The sequence below is a fragment of the Mustelus asterias genome, chromosome 15 (genome assembly GCF_964213995.1).
Source record: "Mustelus asterias chromosome 15, sMusAst1.hap1.1, whole genome shotgun sequence".
Classification (NCBI taxonomy): Eukaryota; Metazoa; Chordata; class Chondrichthyes; order Carcharhiniformes; family Triakidae; genus Mustelus; species Mustelus asterias.
The window spans coordinates 55,654,210-55,677,407 of record NC_135815.1 but is presented as its reverse complement, the minus strand read 5'-3'; the positions used below and the strand labels follow the sequence as shown (position 1 = coordinate 55,677,407).

Sequence of the window (23,198 nt, the reverse complement as noted above, 5' to 3'; positions counted from 1 at the left end):
GTTTAAAGGTGCCTGCTACAAACTGTCCAAGTCTCCAAAGCATATTGAACCAGTAAACTATGACTTTAGTATCAAGTTTGAGATCATGGTCCTCAAATATTCTTTTCCTCAGTTGGCTGAAGGCTGAGCTGGTACATTGGAGGTGATTACAGAGATAGGCAGGGGCAAGGCTATGGAGATGTTTGAAAATAAAGATAAGAATTTTAACATCAAGACATTTGATCGGGAAATAGGTCATGGAGCACAGGAGTGATAAGGGAACAGAACTTGTTACAAGTCAAGAACGTAGGTGGAGCTTATGGAGCATAAAAATCAAGGTTGACACTCCAGTGCCATGTGGAGGGAGTGGTGCAATATTGGAGATGCCATCTTTCGAATGAGTGTTAAACCAAAACCAAAGCAAACAGGATTCCATGGTATTATTTTGAAGACGTGCAGGGGAATTATTCTTGGTGTTTTGCCCAATATTTAACCCTCAATAACTATCACGTCGCATTTAGTGGGAGCTAGCTGTGTGCAAATTGGCTGTTGTGTTTCCTACATTACAACAGTGAACGCTCATCAAAAGTGCTGCATTGGTTTTAAAGCGCTCTGAGAAGCCCAAGGGTAATGAAAAGTACAATGTAGATAAAAGCGTTTGGGTTTTTAGCTTCTCAGATTCAATCCCCCACTGCATCACCATCCCTGAACAGCACGATAACTTTCAAATGGACATTCTGGTGAGACAATTTTTATTTTGGCAATCAGTCAAACAGCTTCGTACAGGTATCAAACTGACCAGGGAGCGAGGGGGGAAAGAATGAAAATCGTATGGAAGAGTCACTTGGGACAACTCTCCATTGTAGCACATGGCAATGGAGAAGGAGACTCGTACTGGCTTCCCGACCCCCCCTTGCAACTAACTCAAAAATTGAGACTGAATGAGTAAGACAAGCTATTTTTAAAAGGCATTTCTAAAACTCAGAAATCCTAAAGAATATCAGTATTGCGATTAAAGCTCTGATTACAGAACTAGTTTATTTCATGAAATCAAGCTGAAATTTACTTGTATTGCAAATTGTTTTGAAAATTATTTGCACAGACTCACTTCTACAGATTTAAATGTATAAAAGATGAGTTGATATGTAACCTGACGCACAAAATCATTTTGTTGTATGGGATCAAAATGATCATAGAAACACTACAGTACAGAAAGAGACCATTCGGCCCATCGAGTCTACACTGACCACAATCCCACCCAGGCCCTACCCCCATATCCCTACATATTTACCCGCTAATCCCTCTAATCTACGCATCCCAGGACACTAAGGGGCAATTTTAGCATGGCCAATCAACCTAACCCGCGCATCTTTGGACTGTGGGAGGAAACCGGAGCACCCGGAGGAAACCCACGCAGACACGAGGAGAATGTGCAAACTCCACACAGACAGTGACCCGAGCCGGGAATCGAACCCAGGTCCCTGGAGCTGTGAAGCAGCAGTGCTAACCACTGTGCTACCGTGCCGCCCTATTGAAGTTGTTTTGGAAAGTAATTTGTAGAGGTGAATTGTATTTTAACTGTGGCTATAATGGAATATTGTCCTAACGCCTATGTCTTTTAAGTCTCAGACTCATAGTGGGATGACTCTCCCAGCCCGCTGCGGGCCGGGAGACTTAAGTGGAGGCTGTTTAGTGGGCTTTCTGCTGGGCACCATGACCTCTGTGCGTCTCTGGCTGCTGGATTTGTAATGATCATTTGAATCTTATTAGCGGGTCCAGGACTGAAGTCTCGTCCCATCCCACCCCCACCAGGAATGTTTCACTCTAGTGGGGTTTACAACAGCTCCCCACTAGCTGGGAGCTGATGGCCCGACTCCGCTGGAGTGAAGGGGTGTTATGAGGCCCCTCCCCAGGAGGTCAGGTTAAGGAGGGGTGCTCCCTGGGCATTGCCAGCTTGGTTATGCCAGCCTGACTGCTTGACACCGCCCAAGGGGCAAAATGGCAATGCCCAGGGGGCACCTTGGCACTGCCCACCAGGCATTGGGTAGTGCCAAGGGGATGGGGCCAGAGGGCGGGACCTGTTGGGACATGATTGGTGGGGGTCCTGCTGCCACTCTGCACTGGGATCAGTGACAGAGGGAGGGAGGCCAGCGATCGGACCTGGCCATCGCGGTGGTTCAGCCTGCTGGGGGGGGGGTCAGGACTACGATGGGGCGGTGGGGTCAGTCTGGACTGCGGGGGGTTGTGAGGGGTTGTGGGCTCCCGGACATGTCCAGGAGGCCAGCAATCGAGCTATGGGGGTATCGGTGGGGCAGTGATGCAAGGGTCACAGGGCTGGCCAGCGGTCAGGAGGCCGGCAGTGCGGTCTACTGCGCATGCGCCAATTTTGGTGCATGTGCAGTGGCCCACTCAGCACTATCCTGCCGGCCTCTCCAGCGGGAATAGGCCCCGCCCACTGATCTTTAGCGTGATTCATGCTCGGGCTCTCTGTGATGCACAGAGTGTGGGAAATTCATTTTGAAAATCCTGCTGAAAAAACAGTGGGATTTACTCCATGTTTTAGGCGAATTCGGCACTTCGAATTTTTTTGGGAGAATCCCACCCATTGTGTTTTAATCTTCGACAGGCACTTTCCTCATCGGCTTGAACCACCTAAAGGCCCGGTTGTTGTTCAGGAAATTCAGTGCACACACAATTCAGTGTATGTGGCAGGTAAGACATTGCAGTAATTCCCTCTCAGCTTGTGATTTGTAAATCGGTGATTTATAACATTTGGAATATCAGTGATTACAATTCAGAAGTACTCCATTAGCTGCAAAATGCTTTGAGAAGTCTGAGGGTAATGAAAACTGCTATGTATGTTGGGGACATCAAGTTTGCTTCAGGAAAGAATGCTGTTAATAATTTTTACATTAAATTTTACTTTGAGAAATTGGCGAAACATAATATTTTAGTTGGTGTTGATGTATTCTTCAGGCCAGACATTTTATCTGAAAATATGCAAGCCTATAAACAATAGAAATCCAGATCAGACAGACGTTGCAAATTCATATATGAAACACGGCTATTTGTAATCGAATTTAAACCTTTTAAAAATTTTATTTCCTTACAATTTTGGCACTGCGATGAAAAATGCACTTGTGTGCTGATGTAAAATCATAGAATCTCTACAAGTCAGAAGGAGGCCATTTGGCCCATCAGGCCTGCACCGACAACAATCCCACCCAGACCCTATCCCCGTAACCCCACGTGTTTACCCTGCTAATCCCCTTGACATTAAGGGACAATTTAGCATGGCCAATCCATCTAACCTGCGCATCTTTGGAGTGTGGGAGGAAACCGGAGCATCCGGAGGAAACTGGAAGACCTGGAGGAAATCCACACAGACACAGGGAGAACGTACAAACTCCACACAGCCAGTCACCCAAGGCCGGAATTGAACCCGGTTCTCTGGTGCTGTGAGGCAGCAGTGCTAACCACTGTGCCACCCAAAGGCATAACTTTTACCTGTGCGACATTGTTTAACATTGTTTTATAACTTGAGGGCCCTGTAATTTCACATAACAGATCTGAAATCTAGGTACTATTGGACCTAACTCATTCAGGAGCAACTTGAATCCAACTCACTTTTGATGCAATACTGAGCATTCAGCCAGTGGCAACTCAGTCAGCTGAATTTTGTCTGTTCTAAAATATACTAAAATAAAAGCAAAATATTACAGATGCAGGAACCTGAAAATGCAGAAAAACTTAGCAGATCTGACAGTATATGTGGAGAGAGAAACAGAGTCCATATGACTCTTCTTCAAAGATAAGAGAGGGAGAAATGTGATAGATTGTGTATTGTATGAGTGGGTGGAGCAGCTGGAGCAGAGTAAGAGACAAGCATGTGCCTGTAAAAAAGAAGGATAGGAAGGGTAGGATTAGAGAACCGTGGATAACCAGGGAAATTGAGGGACTGGTCAAAAGGAAAAGAGAGGCGTATGTTAGGTCCAAGCAGCTAAAAATGGAGGGAGCTCTGGAGGAGTACAATGAAAGTAGGAAAGTACTCAAACGGGGAATTAGAAGAGCAAAAAGGGGTCACGAAATGTTCTTGGCAAACAGGATTAAGGAGAATCCCAAGGCATTTTATTCATATGTTAGGAACAAAAGGGTTGTTAGGGAAACAATTGGACCTCTCCGGGACAAAAGTGGGGACTTATGCTTGGAGCCCAAAGAAGTAGGGGAGATCCTAAATGAATACTTTGCGTCGGTATTCACAAAGGAGAGGGATGTGTTGACTGGGAGTGTCTCTGAGGGGAGTGTTGAACCGTTGGAGAAAATCTCCATTACAAAGGAGGAAGTGTTAGGTTTGTTAGAGAATATAAAGACTGACAAATCCCCAGGGCCTGATGGAATCTATCCAAGGCTGCTCAGGGAGACGAGAGGTGAAATCGTTGGGCCTCTGACGCAAATCTTTGTCTCATCACTGGACGCAGGTGAGGTCCCAGAGGATTGGAGGATAGCCAATGTGGTCCCGTTATTTAAGAAGGGTAGGAAGGATAACCCGGGTAATTATAGGCCGGTGAGCTTGACGTCCGTGGTGGGGAAGTTGTTGGAGAAGATTCTTAGAGATAGGATGTATGCGCATTTAGAAAGGAATAAACTCATTAACGATAGTCAACATGGTTTTGTGAGAGGGAGGCCATGCCTCACTAACCTGGTGGAGTTTTTTGAAGAAGTGACCAAAATGGTTGACGAAGGAAGGGCCGTGGATGTTGTCTATATGGACTTTAGTAAAGCGTTTGACAAAGTCCCTCATGGTAGGCTAGTGAAAAAGGTTGGATCCCATGGGATGAAGGGGGAGGTGGCTAGATGGGTGGAGAACTGGCTTGGTCATAGAAGACAGAGGGTGGTAGTGGAAGGGTCTTTTTCCGGCTGGAGGCCTGTGACTAGTGGTGTACACAGTAAGAAGTTTAACAACACCAGGTTAAAGTCCAACAGGTTTATTTGGTAGCAAAAGCCACACAAGCTTTCGAGGCTCTGAGCCCCTTCTTCAGGTGAGTGGGAATTCTGTTCACAAACAGAACTTATAAGACACAGACTCAATTTACATGAATAATGGTTGGAATGCGAATACTTACAACTAATCCAGTCTTTAAGAAACAAAACAATGGGAGTGGAGAGAGCATCAAGACAGGCTAAAAAGATGTGTATTGTCTCCAGACAAGACAGCCAGTGAAACTCTGCAGGTCAGCAGAAACTGATAGCCAGGTTCCGCACACACAAGGACGGCCTCAACCGGGATATTGGGTTTATGTCACACTATTTCACATAAATATTTCTGCTTTTTTCCTCCTGAGTCTTTATCATGCGATCCTAGAATCAGAATTTATGTCACACTATTTGTAACTCCCACAGTTGCGTGGACCTGCAGAGTTTCACTGGCTGTCTTGTCTGGAGACAATACACATCTTTTTAGCCTGTCTTGATGCTCTCTCCACTCCCATTGTTTTGTTTCTTAAAGACTGGATTAGTTGTAAGTATTCGCATTCCAACCATTATTCATGTAAATTGAGTCTGTGTCTTATAAGTTCTGTTTGTGAACAGAATTCCCACTCACCTGAAGAAGGGGCTCAGAGCCTCGAAAGCTTGTGTGGCTTTTGCTACCAAATAAACCTGTTGGACTTTAACCTGGTGTTGTTAAACTTCTTACTGTGTTTACCCCAGTCCAACGCCGGCATCTCCACATCATGACTAGTGGTGTACCACAGGGCTCTGTATTGGGACCTCTGCTGTTTGTGATTTATATAAATGATCTGGAAGAAGGAGTAACTGGGGTGATCAGTAAGTTTGCGGACGACACAAAACTGGCAGGACTTGCAGATAGTGAGGAACATTGTCAGAGGCTACAGAAGGATATAGATAGGCTGGAAATTTGGGCAAGGAATTGGCAGATGGAGTTCAATCCTGATAAATGCGAAGTGATGCATTTTGGTGGGAATAATGTAGGGAGGAGCTACACGATAAATGGAAGAACCATAAAGGGTGTAGAGTCGCAGAGGGACCTGGGTGTGCAAGTCCACAGATCTTTGAAGGTGACGTCACAGGTGGAGAAGGTGGTGAAGAAGGCATATGGCATGCTTGCCTTTATAGGACGGGGCATAGAGTATAAGAGTTGGGGTCTGATGTTGCAGATGTATAGAACGTTGGTTCGGCCGCATTTGGAATACTGCGTCCAGTTCTGGTCGCCACACTACCAGAAGGACGTGGAGGCTTTGGAGAGAGTACAGAGGAGGTTTACCAGGATGTTGCCTGGTATGGAGGGGCTTGGTTATGAGGAGAGATTGGGGAAACTGGGGTTGTTCTCCTTGGAAAGACGGAGGATGAGGGGAGACTTAATAGAGGTGTATAAAATTATGAAAGGCATAGATAGGGTGAATGGTGGGAAGCTTTTCCCCGGGTCGGTGGTGACGTTCACGAGGGGTCATAGGTTCAAGGTGAAGGGGGGGAGGTTTAACACAGATATCAGAAGGACATATTTCACACAGAGGGTCGTGGGGGCCTGGAATGTGTTGCCGGGCAAGGTGGTGGAGGCGGACACACTGGGAACGTTTAAGACTTATCTAGACAGCTATATGAACGGAGTGGGAATGGAGGGATACAAAAGAGTGGTCTAGTTTGGACCAGGGAGCGGCGCGGGCTAATTGTTCCTTGTTTCTCGTTTCAAGGCTTCATTCTATGATCATCTTGCTGGTGCCAGTACAGAGCGAGACTGCGGATAGTTGGGAACCTGTCTCGGGGGCAGGGAATTCATATGGTGTTTGTGGAAGTGGAAATGACTAGGGTTGGGAAGCATTTTCCGATCAGGGCCATTGTGATCTCCTGGACTCGTTTCGATCGCCTCAGGGGGTCGGAGAGGAATTTCCCAGATTTTCTTTCACCATATTGGCCCTGGGGTTTTCACTCTGGGTTTTCGCCTCTCCCTGGAGATCACATGGTCTGGAATGGGGGGGTTGGGGTGAGTTAATAGGTTGTGATGAACAAAGCATCGTAGCTGTGAGGGACAGCTCGGTGGATAGGATATTGGTATGTAGATAGGCTGGAAAATTGGGCGGGGATCCTGGATTCAGGATTCAATCCTGGACCGGGGAGCGGCGCGGGCTTGGAGGGCCGAAGGGCCTGTTCCTGTGCTGTATTGTTCTTTGTTCTTTGTTCTAAAAGGTCAGTAATAGGTGGGAGCAAGGAGAGAGTGCAACAGAGGTGTGTGGGGTGTGAGACAGAGGAAATGTTAATGGCAGTGTGATGGGCTAGAGAAAGATACTGATAGTGGCATTAAGATAAGAACAATACTAATTGTGAGGGTTCTAAAGGGGGTAACATGTCCTTTATCTTGCTTCATTTGAACTTTGTACTTTGATAATAACATGTTGTGCTGTTGTTGGCAATTGTGACATGAAAATGGTAAATAATCCACAAGAGGAGAATTTTTTGATGATTTAAAAGTAAATGTCTATGTTTCTCTCAGGCAGATACAACAAGTTCTCCAGGACTCTGCCGCAGACACCTTGGGTGATAGATGGAGAAAGGAAAATGGAGTCTTCAGTGGAGGAACTTATAGGAGAGCCACTAAAGAAGATGTTTAAAGTTGAAAGTAAGTTACCTGAATAAAATAAACTGCTTAAATTTTTTTTTCCCCATTGTTGTGTGTCTCAATGATGATGGCTCACTTTCCACAATCCAAGCTTGTGATGTGGAATTCAGTCTTAATATACATAGCCCAAAGCTAATATTTCTATATTTATAGTCAGTTGCTCAGAGGTGCAGTATTAACCTGGAAGATGGAAAATATCAAATACCAGACAACTAAATAGATGCTAAAAATTAAGAAATTGTATGCACAATTTGTTTACAAAAGTATATGGCGATTTGATTGTACTAACTCCAGTGAAGCATCATTCTGGACAGAGTGATGTTTTCCTTTCCAATCTGTTAAATTCAACTGCTGCAATATTACAGTTCAGTGAAGTTTCACTTTGTGTGCATTCACCTGAAATGTTCAAAGAATCCCAACAAGTTGTTGTTATTACCATGTTTACACGTGTTATATATGAGTCCATCAAGCCTGCCTCACACTCATGATGCCTGAGCCACTGTAGCCAAACACTTCCTAACCCCTCTGCAGGTTAAGTAATCTCCTGCGAGAGATAAAAAGCCCAATGGGTGGTGGTGGGGCAGAATCTAGATAATTCCTTCTCAACCTCCACAGGGCGGCACGGTAGCACAGTGGTTAGCACTGCTGCTTCACAGCTCCAGGGTCCCGGGTTCGATTCCCGGCTCGGGTCACTGTCTGTGTGGAGTTTGCACATTCTCCTCGTGTCTGTGTGGGTTTCCTCCGGGTGCTCCGGTTTCCTCCCACAGTCCAAAGATGTGCGGGTTAGGTTGATTGGCCAGGTTAAAAAAAAAAAATTGCCCCTTAGAGTCCTGGGATGCGTAGGTTAGAGGGATTAGTGGGTAAAAATATGTGGGGATAGGGCCTGGGTGGGATTGTGGTCGGTGCAGACTCGATGGGCCGAATGGCTTCCTTCTGCACTGTAGGGTTTCTATGATTCTATGATGATGATTGAAACCAATCCAGATAATCACATTGATCCTGTGTGTGTTGGCTGTACATTCACTTAAACTTTTATATGATGCAATTTCTGCCCCAGCCAAGAACTAGTCTTACACTCCGGCAATACATTACAGACTCGCACTGTTGAGTGAGAAAGCATGAGGGACCACTGAGGCAGCAACCAAACTTTCCCTAGCACAGCAGATACATGAAAGGAAATGCTTTTGTTCTGATAAGCCAGGCAGCCCTGTTATTGTTATGTACTTATCAATCTCTGCTTATATATTTGCAACATAACTTTCCCATGAAGTACTGAGAGAAAGAAAAATGAAACATGGAAGATGTGTTCTCTTGTTAAGTGCCACTTATTCCAGATATTTTAAACCAGGTTGTTATTTAAATAACTTGTGTGGGTATGAATGAGTTCATAATTATTTTGATCTCCCAACTTAAGTGACATTGTAAAAACATTATTTCGAATGTTGGCTGGAGCAGTTCTTCTACCCTTTTATTCTCTCACCTCCTATCGAATTCATATCAGTTTACCCCTGTAATGAGGTATGTATTTATATTGTGATTCTTGTAGTCTGATAGCTTTAATGTAATAAATTAGTAACTTAGTTCCTGGATAACTTTCCAGACAATAATGTGGGTGTGCCTACACCACTGGAACTGCAGTGGTTCAAGAAGATAGCTCATCACCACCTTCTCCATGGCGATTAGGGATGAGCTATAAAAATGCTGGTCTAGCCAGCGATGCCACATCTCATGAAAGAATATTTTTAAAAATTGTATAATTTATAGTTTGGATTATAAAACTCCACTAGTTGATATTCTGCAAAATTTCTATACCCACAGATTTAAACTTTTCATCTTCAGGAAGGGAAGATGTCGATGTCAGAGCCTTGGGAAATGGTAATTATGTTTTTGCTTCATATGATATGTCTTACTTTACATGGAACGTAGTACTTGATTGAACGGCAGTTTTTTAAAGGTTCAAAATGTTCCTGTTGCACACATTGTGACAGTGTTTCTGTCATCACCCAGGAATATATTAAGACAAAGGGAACATCAGTAAAGGCTGGTGTAATTTGTTTTAAATCAAAAATGCTAATAGAATATTGGCCTTTACCTCAAAGGGCTGGGAATAAAAAGGGGAGGACATTATTCTCCAGTTATAAAGAGTCTTTTTCAGATCACATCTGGAGTACTGCATGCACCATACCTCAGGAAAGATGCACTTTGAAATAAAAGCGCAAAATGCTGGAAATACTTCGCAGGTCAGACAGCATTTATGGGAGAGAGAGACAGTGCTTTAGGCCAATGGAATTTTAACAAAACTGAAAGAAGTTAGAGATGCAATTGGTTTTAAATAAATGCAAAGTGAGTGAGATTAAAAGACAAAAGGGATGATGGTGCAAAGCAAAAGAAAATGATAATGGTGCAAGTAAAGAAGCAAAGGTGGGTCTAGAGGAGGTTCAACTGGGAATAACAGAATCCAAAATTGTCAAAAAAATGGGCAAAGCTTATGATCCAAAATTGTTGAACCTCGTGTTGAGTCCAGAAGGTTGTAATATGTTTATCCAAAGACAAGGTGCTGTCCCTTGAGCTTACAATGAGTTTCATTAGAGTAGTGTAAGAGGCTAAGTACAGAGAGATCAGAGTGTAGACAAGGTAACAGGTGAGCAGTAGCACTGGATCAAGTGCTCGGACTGATTGGAGGTTACTGCAATGAGTTGTCCAGTCCTCGGCTGGTCTCAATGCAGCAAATGCAATATACTAAATTGAAGGAAGTACAAGTAAGTTGCTGTTTTATCTGGAAGGAGTGTTTGGGGCTCTAGAAGGTGGGATGTGAGGAGGTAAAAGGACAGGCATTGCATCTCCAATGCTTGCATGTGAAGGGGAGAAGGTGATTGGGGAGTGGACCAGGGAATCGCGGAAGGGGGTGGGTATTGGGGGGTGGGGGGGTGGTGGCAGGATGGTGGAGGAGGAGGAGAGAAAGATGTGTTTGGTGGTGACATTATGAGAATTTTACTTTTGAGAGTTACCAAATTAAACTTAGAAAGTTGTTTGAGAGTTTTCACTATCCAATCAATCAATCAGGATTCTGGGGCAACAAACCAATATGTTGGGTTTTAATAAGGGTTCATGACAGGATATAATTTTACTAGTTCACAGCATAAACATAGAACCATAAGAAGTAGCAATTAACGATCCATATTGGGCAGGGCAGCTGACATGCATGAACAGCTCCTTCCACTCCTCAGTGTTCAAGTCATCTTGACTTCTGGAACCCTTCAGGAATGTTTGACTGGAGTCTTGCTTCAGAGTCCTTGTCCACCATCTACTGCAGTGAACATTTCCAAAGTCTCCTTTTTTACCCATTTTCAAGGGTGGATGAATTATTGATGAGGCCTTTTGGTCTTCTGACGATTTACTTTATATCAAAATACCATATCCAAAGTAGAGTTCTTTCTCTAAACTTTACGTTGGACTTCCTTTGAAGGCCTCTTGCTCAGATTATGGCCATATCTGGTCATTCTTACCTCATCTCTTTATCACCTCACAAGCCCTATTTCCCAAAGAAGTTCCATCACCCATACCATTCCATCTCTGGCACCACACTAACTCCCCAAAAAGTTTCATTTGTCTTGTTACCGGTTATTCAGAGTCTTGTTTAGACTTGTTTGTGAGATCTGTTAGCAAGCTTTTACAACGGCCATTCAGTTCAACTGTTCTTGCCCCACATCAGACTTGTGAACTGGGCCATTGTTCACTGCAGTCATGTCTAATGTTCCCACATATTACTGAATATCGCTTCCAGTATAACGAGTTTTGATTTTTCTCATTTGAGATAGTTCAGGATGGGGGAGTCAGTTCATAGAATCATACAATCCTACAGTCCAGAAGGAGGCCATTCGGCCCATCGAATCTGCACCGACCACAATCCCACCCAGGCCCTATCCCCATAACTCCATGCATTTATCCTACTAGTCCCCCTGACTCTAAGGGGCAATTTAGCATGGCCAATCCACCTAACCCGCACATCTTTGGAGGGTGGGAGGAAGCTGGAGCATCCGGAGGAAACCCACGCAGACATGGGAAAATGCGCAAACTCCACACAGAGAGTGACCCAAGCTGTGAATTGGGTCCCTGGCGCCATGAGACAGCAGTGCTAACTATTGTGCCGCCCTATTCTTCCGTAATCTATCCTTCCTCTGCTTTAGTTGAATACAAGGGATTTGTATAATGAATTGTGAAATTCCAGAAGCTTTGAAAAGAATGCTTTTGTCCTTGAAATTCCTGGGGATAGCTCCCAGAAAAAGGCTAACCCTGTGGTCAGGTTACTTGTAGCAGCCATTGATTTTTTTTGTTCGGCAGAAAAGTTTATTTGTAAAAAATATAGCAATAAGGATAAAGTTATTGAACATGCAGTGTTGGGTTTAGTTTCACGTCACAGGAATGCAACAGTCAGTGACAGTGCTAGAACCAAAGGTTTGATGATCGGTGGTGTGATTATGGTCCAGGAGAGGTTGGTGGAAGTTTTGTAGAGTTAGCGCTCAGCTTCTGCAAGGTAGAGGTCGGTACGTCAGATAACAACAGCACCAGCTTTGTCATCAGGTTTGATAACAATATCAGGGTTAGACCTGAGCGTACAGAGTGCTGCAAATTCAGAGACAGACAGGTTAGAGTGTGTGAGGGGAGCAGAGAAATTGAAAAGGCCAATGTCACCCCGAGAGTTCTCGATGAAAAGGTAGTAAGAGGCTGAAGGGAGGGGTCCAGGTGGAGGAAGAATATTGGAGACAGTTGAAAAAGTCTGCTGTTCATGGGGAGCAGTCCTGGCCAAAGAAGGGGTGGAGGGAAGCAGCTTGTGAATACACAGCAATAGGTGAGATTAGAAGAAGAGAAGGGGTCAGCGGGAACTGAAGGGAAAGGACGATCTGGAGGAGTATTGGTACCCTCAGTTGTTGGAGCTTTCATTCCTTAACACCTAAAAGGAAGGTCCTTGCAGTGGAGGCAGTTTAGAGTTCATTAGATTGATTCCTAGGGCAAAGAGGTTGTCCTCTATGAAAGATTGAGCAGATTGGGTCTATACTCATTGGAGTTTAGAAAAACAGGAGGTGATCTTACTGAAACATATAAGATTCTGAGAGGGCTTGACAGGGCAAATGCTGAACGAATGTTATCCCTCGTGGGAGAATCTAGGACTAGGGGCAAGGTTTCAGACCAAAGGTTTCACCCATTTAAGGTGGAGGTGAGGGGGCGTTTCTTCTCTGAGGGTCATGATCTTTGGAATTCTCTACCTCAAGAGAGCTGTGTGGAGGCTGTCACTGAATATATTCAAGGCTGAGCTAGACATCTATATTTGAACTATCAGGGATATGAGGAACAGACAGGAAAATGGAATTGAGGCCAAAATCAGATTAGCCATAATAAGAGAAAATTCTGGAAAACCCTCAACAGGTTGGGCAGCATCTGGAGAGGGGAATCAAGTTAGCACTTTGAGTCAGGATGTCTTGTTCAGAGCTCCTCTTCGCAGTTCTGAGGAAGAGCCATAGGGACTCAAAAAGTTAACTCTGTTTTTCTCCCCACAGATGCTGCCAGATCTGCTGAGTTTTTCCAGCATTTTTTGCTTTAATTTCAGATTTCTCAGATCTGCAGCATATTGCTTTTATATCAGGCTAACCATAATCTTATTGAATGGTAGAGGAGGCTTGAGGGGCTGTATAGCCCATTTTTGCTCTTATTTCTTATGTTCTTATGGATAGTTAGCATGTACTGAGGAGGTAGTATATGCAACAGTGAACATAGGCCTGCGGTTAAAGTAGGAAACATCCTTGAGCAAACCAGACAGTCAGAGTGAGAAGATTGAAAGCAGAAGTGCAGCTGATAGTTAATCACAACATGTAGATTCTGTGCTAAGGGGTCTAGGGACTGAAAACTCTACTCCTGCTTCTATCATTGTATGTAATTGCCAGATATTTCTGAGCTGAAGGCTGAAATAACAGCTGTGAGTGTATTCTTAAAATGTATTTCAAAGGAAAAGGTGTGCGAGTCATACATTAAAAAGTGTATATGGGATGGGTGTGTGGCATTCGAACAAAGAACAATACAGCACAGGAACAGGCCCTTCAGCCCTCCAAGCCCGTGCCGCTCCCTGGTCCAAACTAGACCATTCTTTTGTATCCCTCCATTCCCACTCCGTTCATGTGGCTATCTAGATAAGATGAACGTTCTCAGTGTGTCCGCCTCGAGTTCACTGAGCTATTGTCGGAAGAATTTGGTGAGTTTTGAATAAAAGGAAAGAACTTGCATTTATGTAGCATCTGCCATGCCCTCTGGATGTCTACTAGCCCTTCACAGGCAGTGAATTATTTTTAAAATCGAGTCCACTGGTATTTCGCTGGCAAACACAGCAGCCAGTTTGGACAAAGCAGGATTCCACAACTTGTAAAATAAATATTTTAGTGATGCTGGTTGTAGATTAAATGTTGCCAAGGACAGCAGGAAAGTCTCCCCGCTCCAATGAGGGGCCTTTGGCATCCATGTGGATGTGTCCTTGGTTTAAAAACAACACTTCTTACAATGAGCACCCCTTCAGTACTGCACTGAAATGCCAGTCTAGATTGTGTGCAAGGTGCTTAGCTCAGGAACAAGGGTGGTACCACTGAACTAAGGCTTTATACCATTGATATTTTCGGGTACTGGTTTTTATGGATTATTTTGGTGCTCAGAAAATATGAAAGTTACGTTTGCTTTGAATAATTGACCAATTTGTTTGATAACAGTAATTCCTACATCAAGAATTTTCAATATTCCAGCAAATGGGTGAGACTGATTCTCTTGTCTCCTTCTTTCCCTTTGTTTCAGGCAGACCCTTTGCAATTGAGCTGCTTAACCCACATCGAACATCCTTTCTTCAGCAAGAGCTAAAGGAACTTCAGGAGGTAATTAAGAGGTTTAAAAATTGAATTCCTTGGGACTTGAGCTGGTTTACTTATGTGTTAACGTGGAATGTTCTTTACAGAAAATTAATGGTTCAACTGATAAAATCCGAGTTCGAGATTTACAGATGGTGACCAGGTGAGCATGTCCAACCAATTCAGCATTTAGGTCAGGCCCCACACTTCAAAATGGTTTATTAACTCAGCAAGCAAGTAATTTGTTCCTAATACTTGTGTTTAGGGAGGCAATAGGACATATGAAAGAAGGTGAGGAAGAGAAGACAAAGTCATACCGTGCCCTAATATGGACAGAGAAAGCTATAGGAAAAAATAATATCGATTTTCTCGAGGAATTAAAGGTACTAAAATAATCAAGCTGTTTGCATATATTTGGAATCGCATGTTGTGTGCAAGGTGCTTCAAAAGAGAAACAATCTTCTGAGGTGAGCACCATGAATCTGGTTCATCACTTGCATCTTTATAAATGTTGTTAAGTCCAATGAATTTTGGGGCTTTGACTTGTGCCTCAATGTGAATTCACTTCTGTGGGAGTAACCTGTTCAATGAGTATTTGCATTTCTTGCAGTTCAGTCTAAAAACAATGTCCTTTTAATGACATTGTCTTGAAACCCAATAAATGCAGCTTTAACTGAGTGAGTCTGATACCATTCAACTCTAATGCCACTGGCTTATTCCCTAGTGTTAGCGTGGCCTATGTATCTTCACACTAACACCAGGTTAAAGTCCAACAGGTTTATTTGGTAGCACAAGCCACAAGCTTTCGGAGCACTGCCCCTTCATCAGGTGAGTGGGAGCTATGTTCACAAACAGGGCATATAAAGACACAAACTCAATTTACAAGATAATGGTTGAAATGTGAGTCTTTACAGGTTATCAAGTCTTAAAGATACAGACAATGTGAGTGGAGAGAGGGTTAAGCATAGGTTAAAGAAATGTGTATTGTCTCCAGACAGGACAGTTAGTGAGATTTTGTAAGCCCAGGCAAGTCGTGGGGGTTACAGATAGTGTGACATGAACCCAAGATCCAGGTTGAGGCCGTCCTCATGTGTGCAGAACTTGGCTATCAGTTTCTGCTCAGCGATTCTCTGTTGTTGTGCACTTAGCAGTTTTGCTACATGGAAGGAAGGTAGTAACATTGTAGACAAATTTAGTAACTCTTTCCATGCAACCCTAATAGGCTGCCCTGGTACCCCACTAGTCACTGCCTGCCAGTCGGGAAAAGACCCATTTATTCCAACTCTTTGCTTCCTGTCTGCTAACCAGCTTTCTAATCATCTCAAGACACTACCCACAAGCCCACACGTTTTAACCTTACATAGTAATCTGCTATGTGCGACCTTGTCAAAAGCCTTCTGAAAGTCTTAAGTAAAGCACATCCACCGATTTGCTGTGGTCAACTCTACTAGTTACATCCTCAAAGAATTCCAGCAGATTTGTCAAACATGATTTCCCTTTCGTAAATCTATGCTGACTTTGATTATACCACTGTCTTCCAAATGCTGTGCTATGAAATCCTTGATAATGGACTCTAGCAACTTCCCTGCTACTGACGTTAAGCTCACTGTTCTATAGTTCCCTGTTTTCTCTCTGCCTCCCTTTTTGAATAGTGGGCTTACATTAGCTATCCTCCATTCTGTAGGAACCATTCCAGAGTACAAAGAACTTTAGAACATGACCACCAGGTGATCTACTATTTTTAAAGCCACTTCCCTAAGTACTCTGGATGAAGATTATCAGGCCCTGGAAACTTATCCACCTTCAATCCTATAAATTTCCCCAAAACCATTTCTCTACTAATACTGATTTCCTTCAGCTCCTCACTAAAACTTGTGTTTCTCAGAACTTCCAGTACATTATTCATGTCTTCCTTTGTGAAGACAGAAGCAAAGTATGAATTTAGTTCCTCAACCATTTCTTTGTTCCCTGTTATGAATTCCCCTGTTTCTGACTGTAAGGAGCTTACATTTATTTTTGTCAATCTTTTTCTCTTTACATACCTATAGAAACTTTTACAGTCAGTTTTTTTGCTCCCTACTGGCTTACTTTCATACTTTTTCCCCTCTTCTTAATCCCTTGGCCTGCCTCTGCGGAATTTTAAACTGCTCCCAATCCTCAGGTCTATTACTTTTTCTTGCCAATTTTGTATGCGTCTTCTTTGAATCTAATACCATCTCTAATTTCCCTTGTAAATCATGGTTTGGCTCCAGTTCCTTTTCCATTCTTGCGTCAAACAGGACTAAACGACTTTTGGAGTTCACCTATTTGTCGCCTACTGCCTTTGCTTTTCCACTGTCCTTCCTTCAGTAATGTTTCCCAGTCCATCACAGCCAACTCATGCCTCACACCATCATAGTTACCTTTATTGAGATTCAGGACCCTGCTCTCAGAATCAGATATTTAAATATCGAAGACCACCTGAAGCACTGAAGTGCCATGATATTAGGAATGTTGAAGATGCTGGGCTTGCTTTCCTCACAGAAGTGGAAACTTCAAGGTCATGCCAGTGAAACTTCCAAGGTTATTAAGGCAACCTACATAAAATCCAAGCAAATTGTTCACCTTGGTAAATGGATCAAGTATTGGGGGCATGGGTCAAAATGAACGAGATGGGAGTAAGAGGGGATGTTTGACTTAATGTATTAAAACTAATTAGAGGATAAGATACCAGGGAAGGATGATGAATTGGACAGCATAAATGGATTTGATTGTAAGTATTTCTCGAGAGCAAATGGATTGAGGAGTATGGTGCTGGAAAAGGTTTCAAAACAGACTGGTTTGTTGGTCTTAATGATCTTTGCTTTTTTAAAATAGAGTTTAAAGAAAATATGTTTGTAAATTTTGTCGACAGACCTTCTAAGGGATAAGCATTTTTTCTTTCAAAGCTTCTTTGATTAGTGTTAAATGAAGGATAGCGTGATGGTCAGGGATTTACAGCTGGATGGTGAATTTCCTAAATATTGAAGCAGTTTTAAAAATGTGAAACTTGCAGCAATATTTTTGAAAGAAAATTTTAACATACATGAAATTTAAGAGAATGTATGATATGCGAATTGAATGTTTTAACACATCTCTTTAGGACCTGAAGCTTGACCAAAAGACTCCATTGCGAGTTCTTCACCGAAGGCCTCTAGCTGTAAGAACTCGGTTAATACACAGCATGAAAGTGGAGTATATAGATCAGCAACATTTTCATCTTTATTTGAAGACTCAGGCTGGGACGTATCTTTTTATGGTTTGTGCAAAAAAGCTGGAAAATTTCAGTAACAGTGATCGTTTTAGAGAATGTGCATAGTTTTAAGAGTGTGTTCAGTTTTCAGAACTTAAAAGCTGAAACTAGGCTGTTTTCGTCTGACTCATTCAGCATCTAAACAGAGTTATACTACAACAATTAAATCCAGGATGCCAGGTCAGAGAGTAAGTCTCTTTGAGAAGCTCTTGGCAATGCAGAGAGTCTCCCTTATCTCTTTTCTGACTGATGGATCATTTCTTTGATGGCAGGGTGGTCATTTCCACCAGATACATCATTATGACCCAGATTTTCCGGTCTCCAGAACATTGGAGACTGGGTGTACGACCCAAGATGTGCGTCGGGATCTTGCCAAAATCCTGACGCACTGACCTCCGTGGAAATTTTCGGTTTCCAACAGGCAATTCCTCTTCTCCCCGGTCCCTGCACAAAAGTCTTCAACTCTGAGCTAGAGTTGAAAGATTTGGAGAGTTCTGTGGTATTTGTCAGAGGAGTTAGGCAGGAAATGTTAGAAAATGTCTAGTCCAACCACTGGGTAATGAAAGAATAGAGCCCCCAATCACACATACCGGCCACCTCCCCCTGACTACCCCTCAGCCACCCCCCAACATGATCCAACTGTCCCTCCCAACCACACCTCTCAACTACTCCACCAAACTGACCTGTCAGTTCCACCATCCACCTAGCTTCCACCTCAACTCATGTGCCATCTTAGTCACCTCGCCCACCTGCCACCTACTCCTACCACCTCATCCACTGCCAGTCTACCCACCTGCCATCTCATCCACTGCCACCCCACCCACCTGACACCCCACCCACCTGACACCCCACCCACTTGTCTCACCCATCTATCTACCCCATTACTCTACCCATTTATCCACTCACACATTCACTAGCATTCACACTGGATCTTACCGTATGGCAGCGAGTGCCATAAAGGAAAGGCTTATCCTGTCTTCCTCCTGACGCTACAGCACTGTGATGGAATTCTTTGATGGATGCTGTACTCCATATTTCTGAAGGAGTAGGGTCAGAAGACTCAGCAAGAAATGTGGCATGCAAAAGTTTTGAGCACAGCGGCAATCCGACAAAGATTACGACTCTGCAGAATATCTGAGCCGTGGTGTCTTGCTGCATGTATGGAAAGCTTTATGTTAGCGTGTCTAGGCATTAGGACAAGGACTGGTCAGTCCTTGCCCAGCACTAGCACTGGTGCCTCTTGCTGCCTCTGGGTGCTGTTACTGAGCGATGCATCACCTCTATAACCACACTTGGTGAAATGGGACTTCCATATTCTCTCCACTGAGGGTTATTTATTCCTCATTACCAGAAGACTTTGTTTGCTCTTTGACCCCAGTTATTTGTCTTTGATACTAAGTTGGTTGCACTAACTGCTATCTAAGAGTTCAACAGTTTGAAGTCTACAGTTTCTCCCTGTCATTCATAACCAGAGATTTTCATGAATAAATTGTTCAGGGGCTGAAGGAGAAACCCAGCCTCCTGTTTCCATGTTATCTCTCAGACTGTCAACTACTCAGTAGAGAAATAAATGAAAGATCTTGATCCATTTCCTATCTGGATGATACAGTCAGAAAGGAACTGTGCTTCACTTTTAAACACCAACCTTAACCCATATTAGACTTTGACATTGCCAAAGCAAAAATGACCTGAAACTTGAAATTCTTGAAGCACAGCTGAAGCTTTGAAGGCAATGAGGGCTCTTTGAGTCAAAATTCCTCGGCCTTCTGGTGCAGTCAAGTTGCAATTCTGGTAGGGGTGGCCTGTGTGTTCAGCTGGTTTCTAGACTAAAGTTTGGGATTCATCAGGGCCCTAAAAGAGGCAGGAGGAGATGTGAAGCCTTACAAGGCAAGCAAAACATAGAAAGAAGTGAGAACTCCCACTACTGGGAGTTCTGCTTCCCTGGTCCTCAAACAAACCACTGAAAAATTGCTCATGCTTAAGCTGGTGGAACCAGGGTTTCAATCAATGTAAGTGATCCCAATTAGGATCTAGGCTGGAATTGTGGTCTATACTGAAGGAGAATAGCGGAGGATTTAAGAAAAAAGGAAATGTATTCTCTCCCTGACATTGAGGGGCATTTTCTGGATGGAGGAGACTGGTTGCAGTTCCCTGCATTTTATACCCTTCAAGGTGCAGACAAGAACTTACAATGTTCATTCCCAGTTATCCAGCCCTGCAGTTTTTTGATTTATGACCACCTTTGGGAATATCTGGTGCCTCAGAAACTTGAAGCTAAATAGGATGCCTGATGTGCAAACATCAGTGAAATTTTAGATGAACTTTAATTACTTGTTTAATAGATATATGAAAGTATTTTATATCTGTGGTACTAGAATTGTTTGACTATTTAATAAATACAAGATAGCATCTGGTTGTTCCAGAACTTGTTGAAGCTGACTAAACTTTAAACTGGATAAGATGATTACATGTGCTGATGGTTTGTATTTAATATTCCACTCAACAAGTAGAAGTTTTCTGAACTGTCTAATAGCTATGTTAAAGAGTTTGTGCATGGAGACTTTGGACGTACAAAACCAAATCTTGGCACTCTAATGAACATGACAACAGATATTCTTGAACTAGACGTAGAGGTGAGAGCCCTTTCAATTTTTGTTTGTATTGTTTTATGTCAAACGTTTGCATGCAAGAATTTATGCAAGGATTTTTGAATCAGGCTCCTGATCGTGAACAAGGTTGAGTGTTTCACCAATCTGAATTTGAATACTTGAACGCTGGATTTCTGTGAACATGTCAAAATATACATCACCTGGCTATGACTTACGAATGCTGAATATTGCAACGAGGAGCTTGTATCTAAATGTCCTCAGGATGTTCTTCAAATGCTTTACAACCAGTTTATTTTTAAAGTATAGTCACTTGTAGGCTAATTTGCATACAGCAAGGGTGATTACAGAAAAAATAGATGAATCACCAGTTGTTCTGTTTTTGGTATTACAACATGCTGCTGTGCAAAGGGACCTGGGGGTCCTTGTGCATGAGACGCAAAAACCCAGTCTGCAGGTGCAACAGGTGATCAAGAAGGCAAACGGGATGTTGGCCTATATGGCAAGGGGGATTAGAATATAAAAGCAGAGATGTCTTGCTGCATCTGTACAGGGCATTGGTGAGGCTGCAGCTGGAAGACTGTGTGCAGTATTGGTCCCCTTATTTGCGGAAGGATATATTGGCCTTGGAGGGAGTGCAGAGAAGGTTCACCAGGTTGATACCAGAGATGAGGGGTGCTGATTATGAGGAGAGACTGAGTTTGTACTCGTTGGAATTTAGAAGGCTGAGGGGGGATCTTATAGAGACCTATAAGATAATGAAGGGGCTGGATAGGGTAGAGGTGGAGAGATTCTTTCCACTTAGAAAGGAAGCTAGAACTAGAGGGCACAGCCTCATAATAAAGGGGGGTCAGTTTAGGACAGAGTTGAGGAGGAACTTCTTCTCTCAGAGGGTGGTGAATCTCTGGAATTCTCTGCCCACTGAAGTGGTGGAGGCTACCTCGTTGAATATGTTTAAATCACGGATAGATGGATTCCTGATCGGTAAGGGAATTAGGGGGTTATAGGGATCAGGCGGGTAAGTGGAACTGATCCACTTCAGATCAGCCATGATCTTATTGAATGGCGGGGCAGGCTCGAGGGGCTAGATGGCCTACTCCTGCTCCTATTTCTTATGTTCTTATGATATGGTTGAGGGAGGAATGTTGGCCAGGAGATCTCCCTGCTACTGCTGAAATAGCATAGCCTTGGTTTAACATCCCATCTGAACGAACACATCTCTCACAATGAAGAACATCTTCAGTATTCAACTAAATTGCCTGTCTGATTGTGTTTTCTGGTTTGTAGCAAAGTTTGACCCTAAAACAAATGAACCAAGCTGGCATTATGTATTAGAGAGTAAAATCATAGAAATCATAGAAATTATAGAAATCATAGAAACCCTACAGTACAGAAAGAGTCCATTCGGCCCATCGAGTCTGCACCGACCACAATCCCACCCAGGCCCTACCCAAATATATTTTACCCACTAATCCCTCTAATCTATGCATCCCAGGACACTAAGGGGCAATTTTTTTAGCATAGCCAATCAACCTAACCCGCACATCTTTGGATTGTGGGAGGAAACCGGAGCTCCCGGAGGAAACCCACGCAGACACGAGGAGAATGTGCAAACTCCACACAGACAGTGACCCAAGCCGGGAATCGAACTCAGGTCCCTGGAGCTGTGAAGCAGCAGTGCTAACCACTGTGCTATCGTGCCGCCTTAAAACTGCAACTCTTTTCACTGAAAATGTTTTGTCTACAATTAAATTCTTAATTTCACTTTTGCACATGGGGTGGGATATTGGTGTGTTTGAAGGTGGGGGTCTCATAAAATGCAGTGCGTGGCCAGTCCTATGCCTACCTGCCTCTCTCTCTCTCTTCCCCCCCATCCATTTTACAGGGATGGTGCATCATTAGCCACCCCCTTGCACGTCTAGATCTGTTTTAAAAATTTGAGTGCAAAACTGTAGGATAGTGTAATGGTGCTGCTTCATAAAATTGGTTTTGCAACTCTCTTGGGATGATTAATAATGGCTAACCACAGTCTTGTAGTGTCAGTCAATGCCGTGGATTTACTGTCATGTTCACAGGTTGTAAAACAATTCACACATGTTATACTTTCTTTCCTTCAGTCTGTAGATGTTGACTGGCCACCCAAATTGGATGAATGAAGTCCTGGTGTTTGTACAATTGCTGGGTTACTAAGCCCAGTTCCAGCTTCCACCAAAAAGACTACCAGATGTATCATGGGAACGCATATCTGTTGAAGAAGAAAACAGACATTAGACAGTATTTTTTTAAGTATAGTTTTGTTTTCATTCCCTAATGGATCAGTTGCAAAGTAAACCAGTAGGAATATCTGTGGCTTATGAACAACAAATTTGAAATAAATTGGCCTGTTTTAACATACGTGTCTGTTTTTGTACAAAGTTGACCAATAGCCTAGTTGCACTGCAGCTAGTAATTTGGCATTCTGCATTTACAATAAAGTTGTTCTGCAGCTTTTGAACGGGTGAATATATTGTTAAACTGATATCTATCTAAACTGATATCTATCACCAAAAAAACTTTGTTTTCAAGATAAATCTTTCATTCTGCAATATGATGAATCCATTACTTAAATAAAATAGTAATCACTTGTGTTATTTGGCTACTAGTTTGAACTCTTTCCAAGCATTCGGTTAAGTATGACAAAGCAAAGGACAGGAGTCAACTCAGATTCACTTCAATAAACTTCCGTTTATTTAACACTTTAGGTACCAAACTCAAACTTACAACAGTTGCAACACTTTAACTCTCAACTGAACTTAACTCTTCGCTGAACATTAACTCTTTAACTAAAC

At 43.1% G+C, this 23,198-nt stretch overlaps 1 protein-coding gene across 1 annotated transcript in view; it reads left to right on the top strand.

Annotated features, from left to right (window-relative positions):
* Positions 1 to 22,908, top strand: part of pus10 (pseudouridine synthase 10) — an 89,464-nt gene extending 66,556 nt beyond the window's left edge. Inside the window, exons 10-18 of the mRNA XM_078229916.1 lie at positions 2,606 to 2,691; positions 7,487 to 7,612; positions 9,431 to 9,487; positions 14,444 to 14,520; positions 14,601 to 14,656; positions 14,759 to 14,876; positions 17,615 to 17,757; positions 20,298 to 20,397; positions 22,488 to 22,908. Coding sequence (XP_078086042.1) covers positions 2,606 to 2,691; positions 7,487 to 7,612; positions 9,431 to 9,487; positions 14,444 to 14,520; positions 14,601 to 14,656; positions 14,759 to 14,876; positions 17,615 to 17,757; positions 20,298 to 20,397; positions 22,488 to 22,526 — 802 coding nt within the window. The 3' untranslated portion in view covers positions 22,527 to 22,908. The remainder of the gene's footprint in view (positions 1 to 2,605; positions 2,692 to 7,486; positions 7,613 to 9,430; positions 9,488 to 14,443; positions 14,521 to 14,600; positions 14,657 to 14,758; positions 14,877 to 17,614; positions 17,758 to 20,297; positions 20,398 to 22,487) is intronic.
* Positions 22,909 to 23,198: the final 290 nt, after the last annotated feature.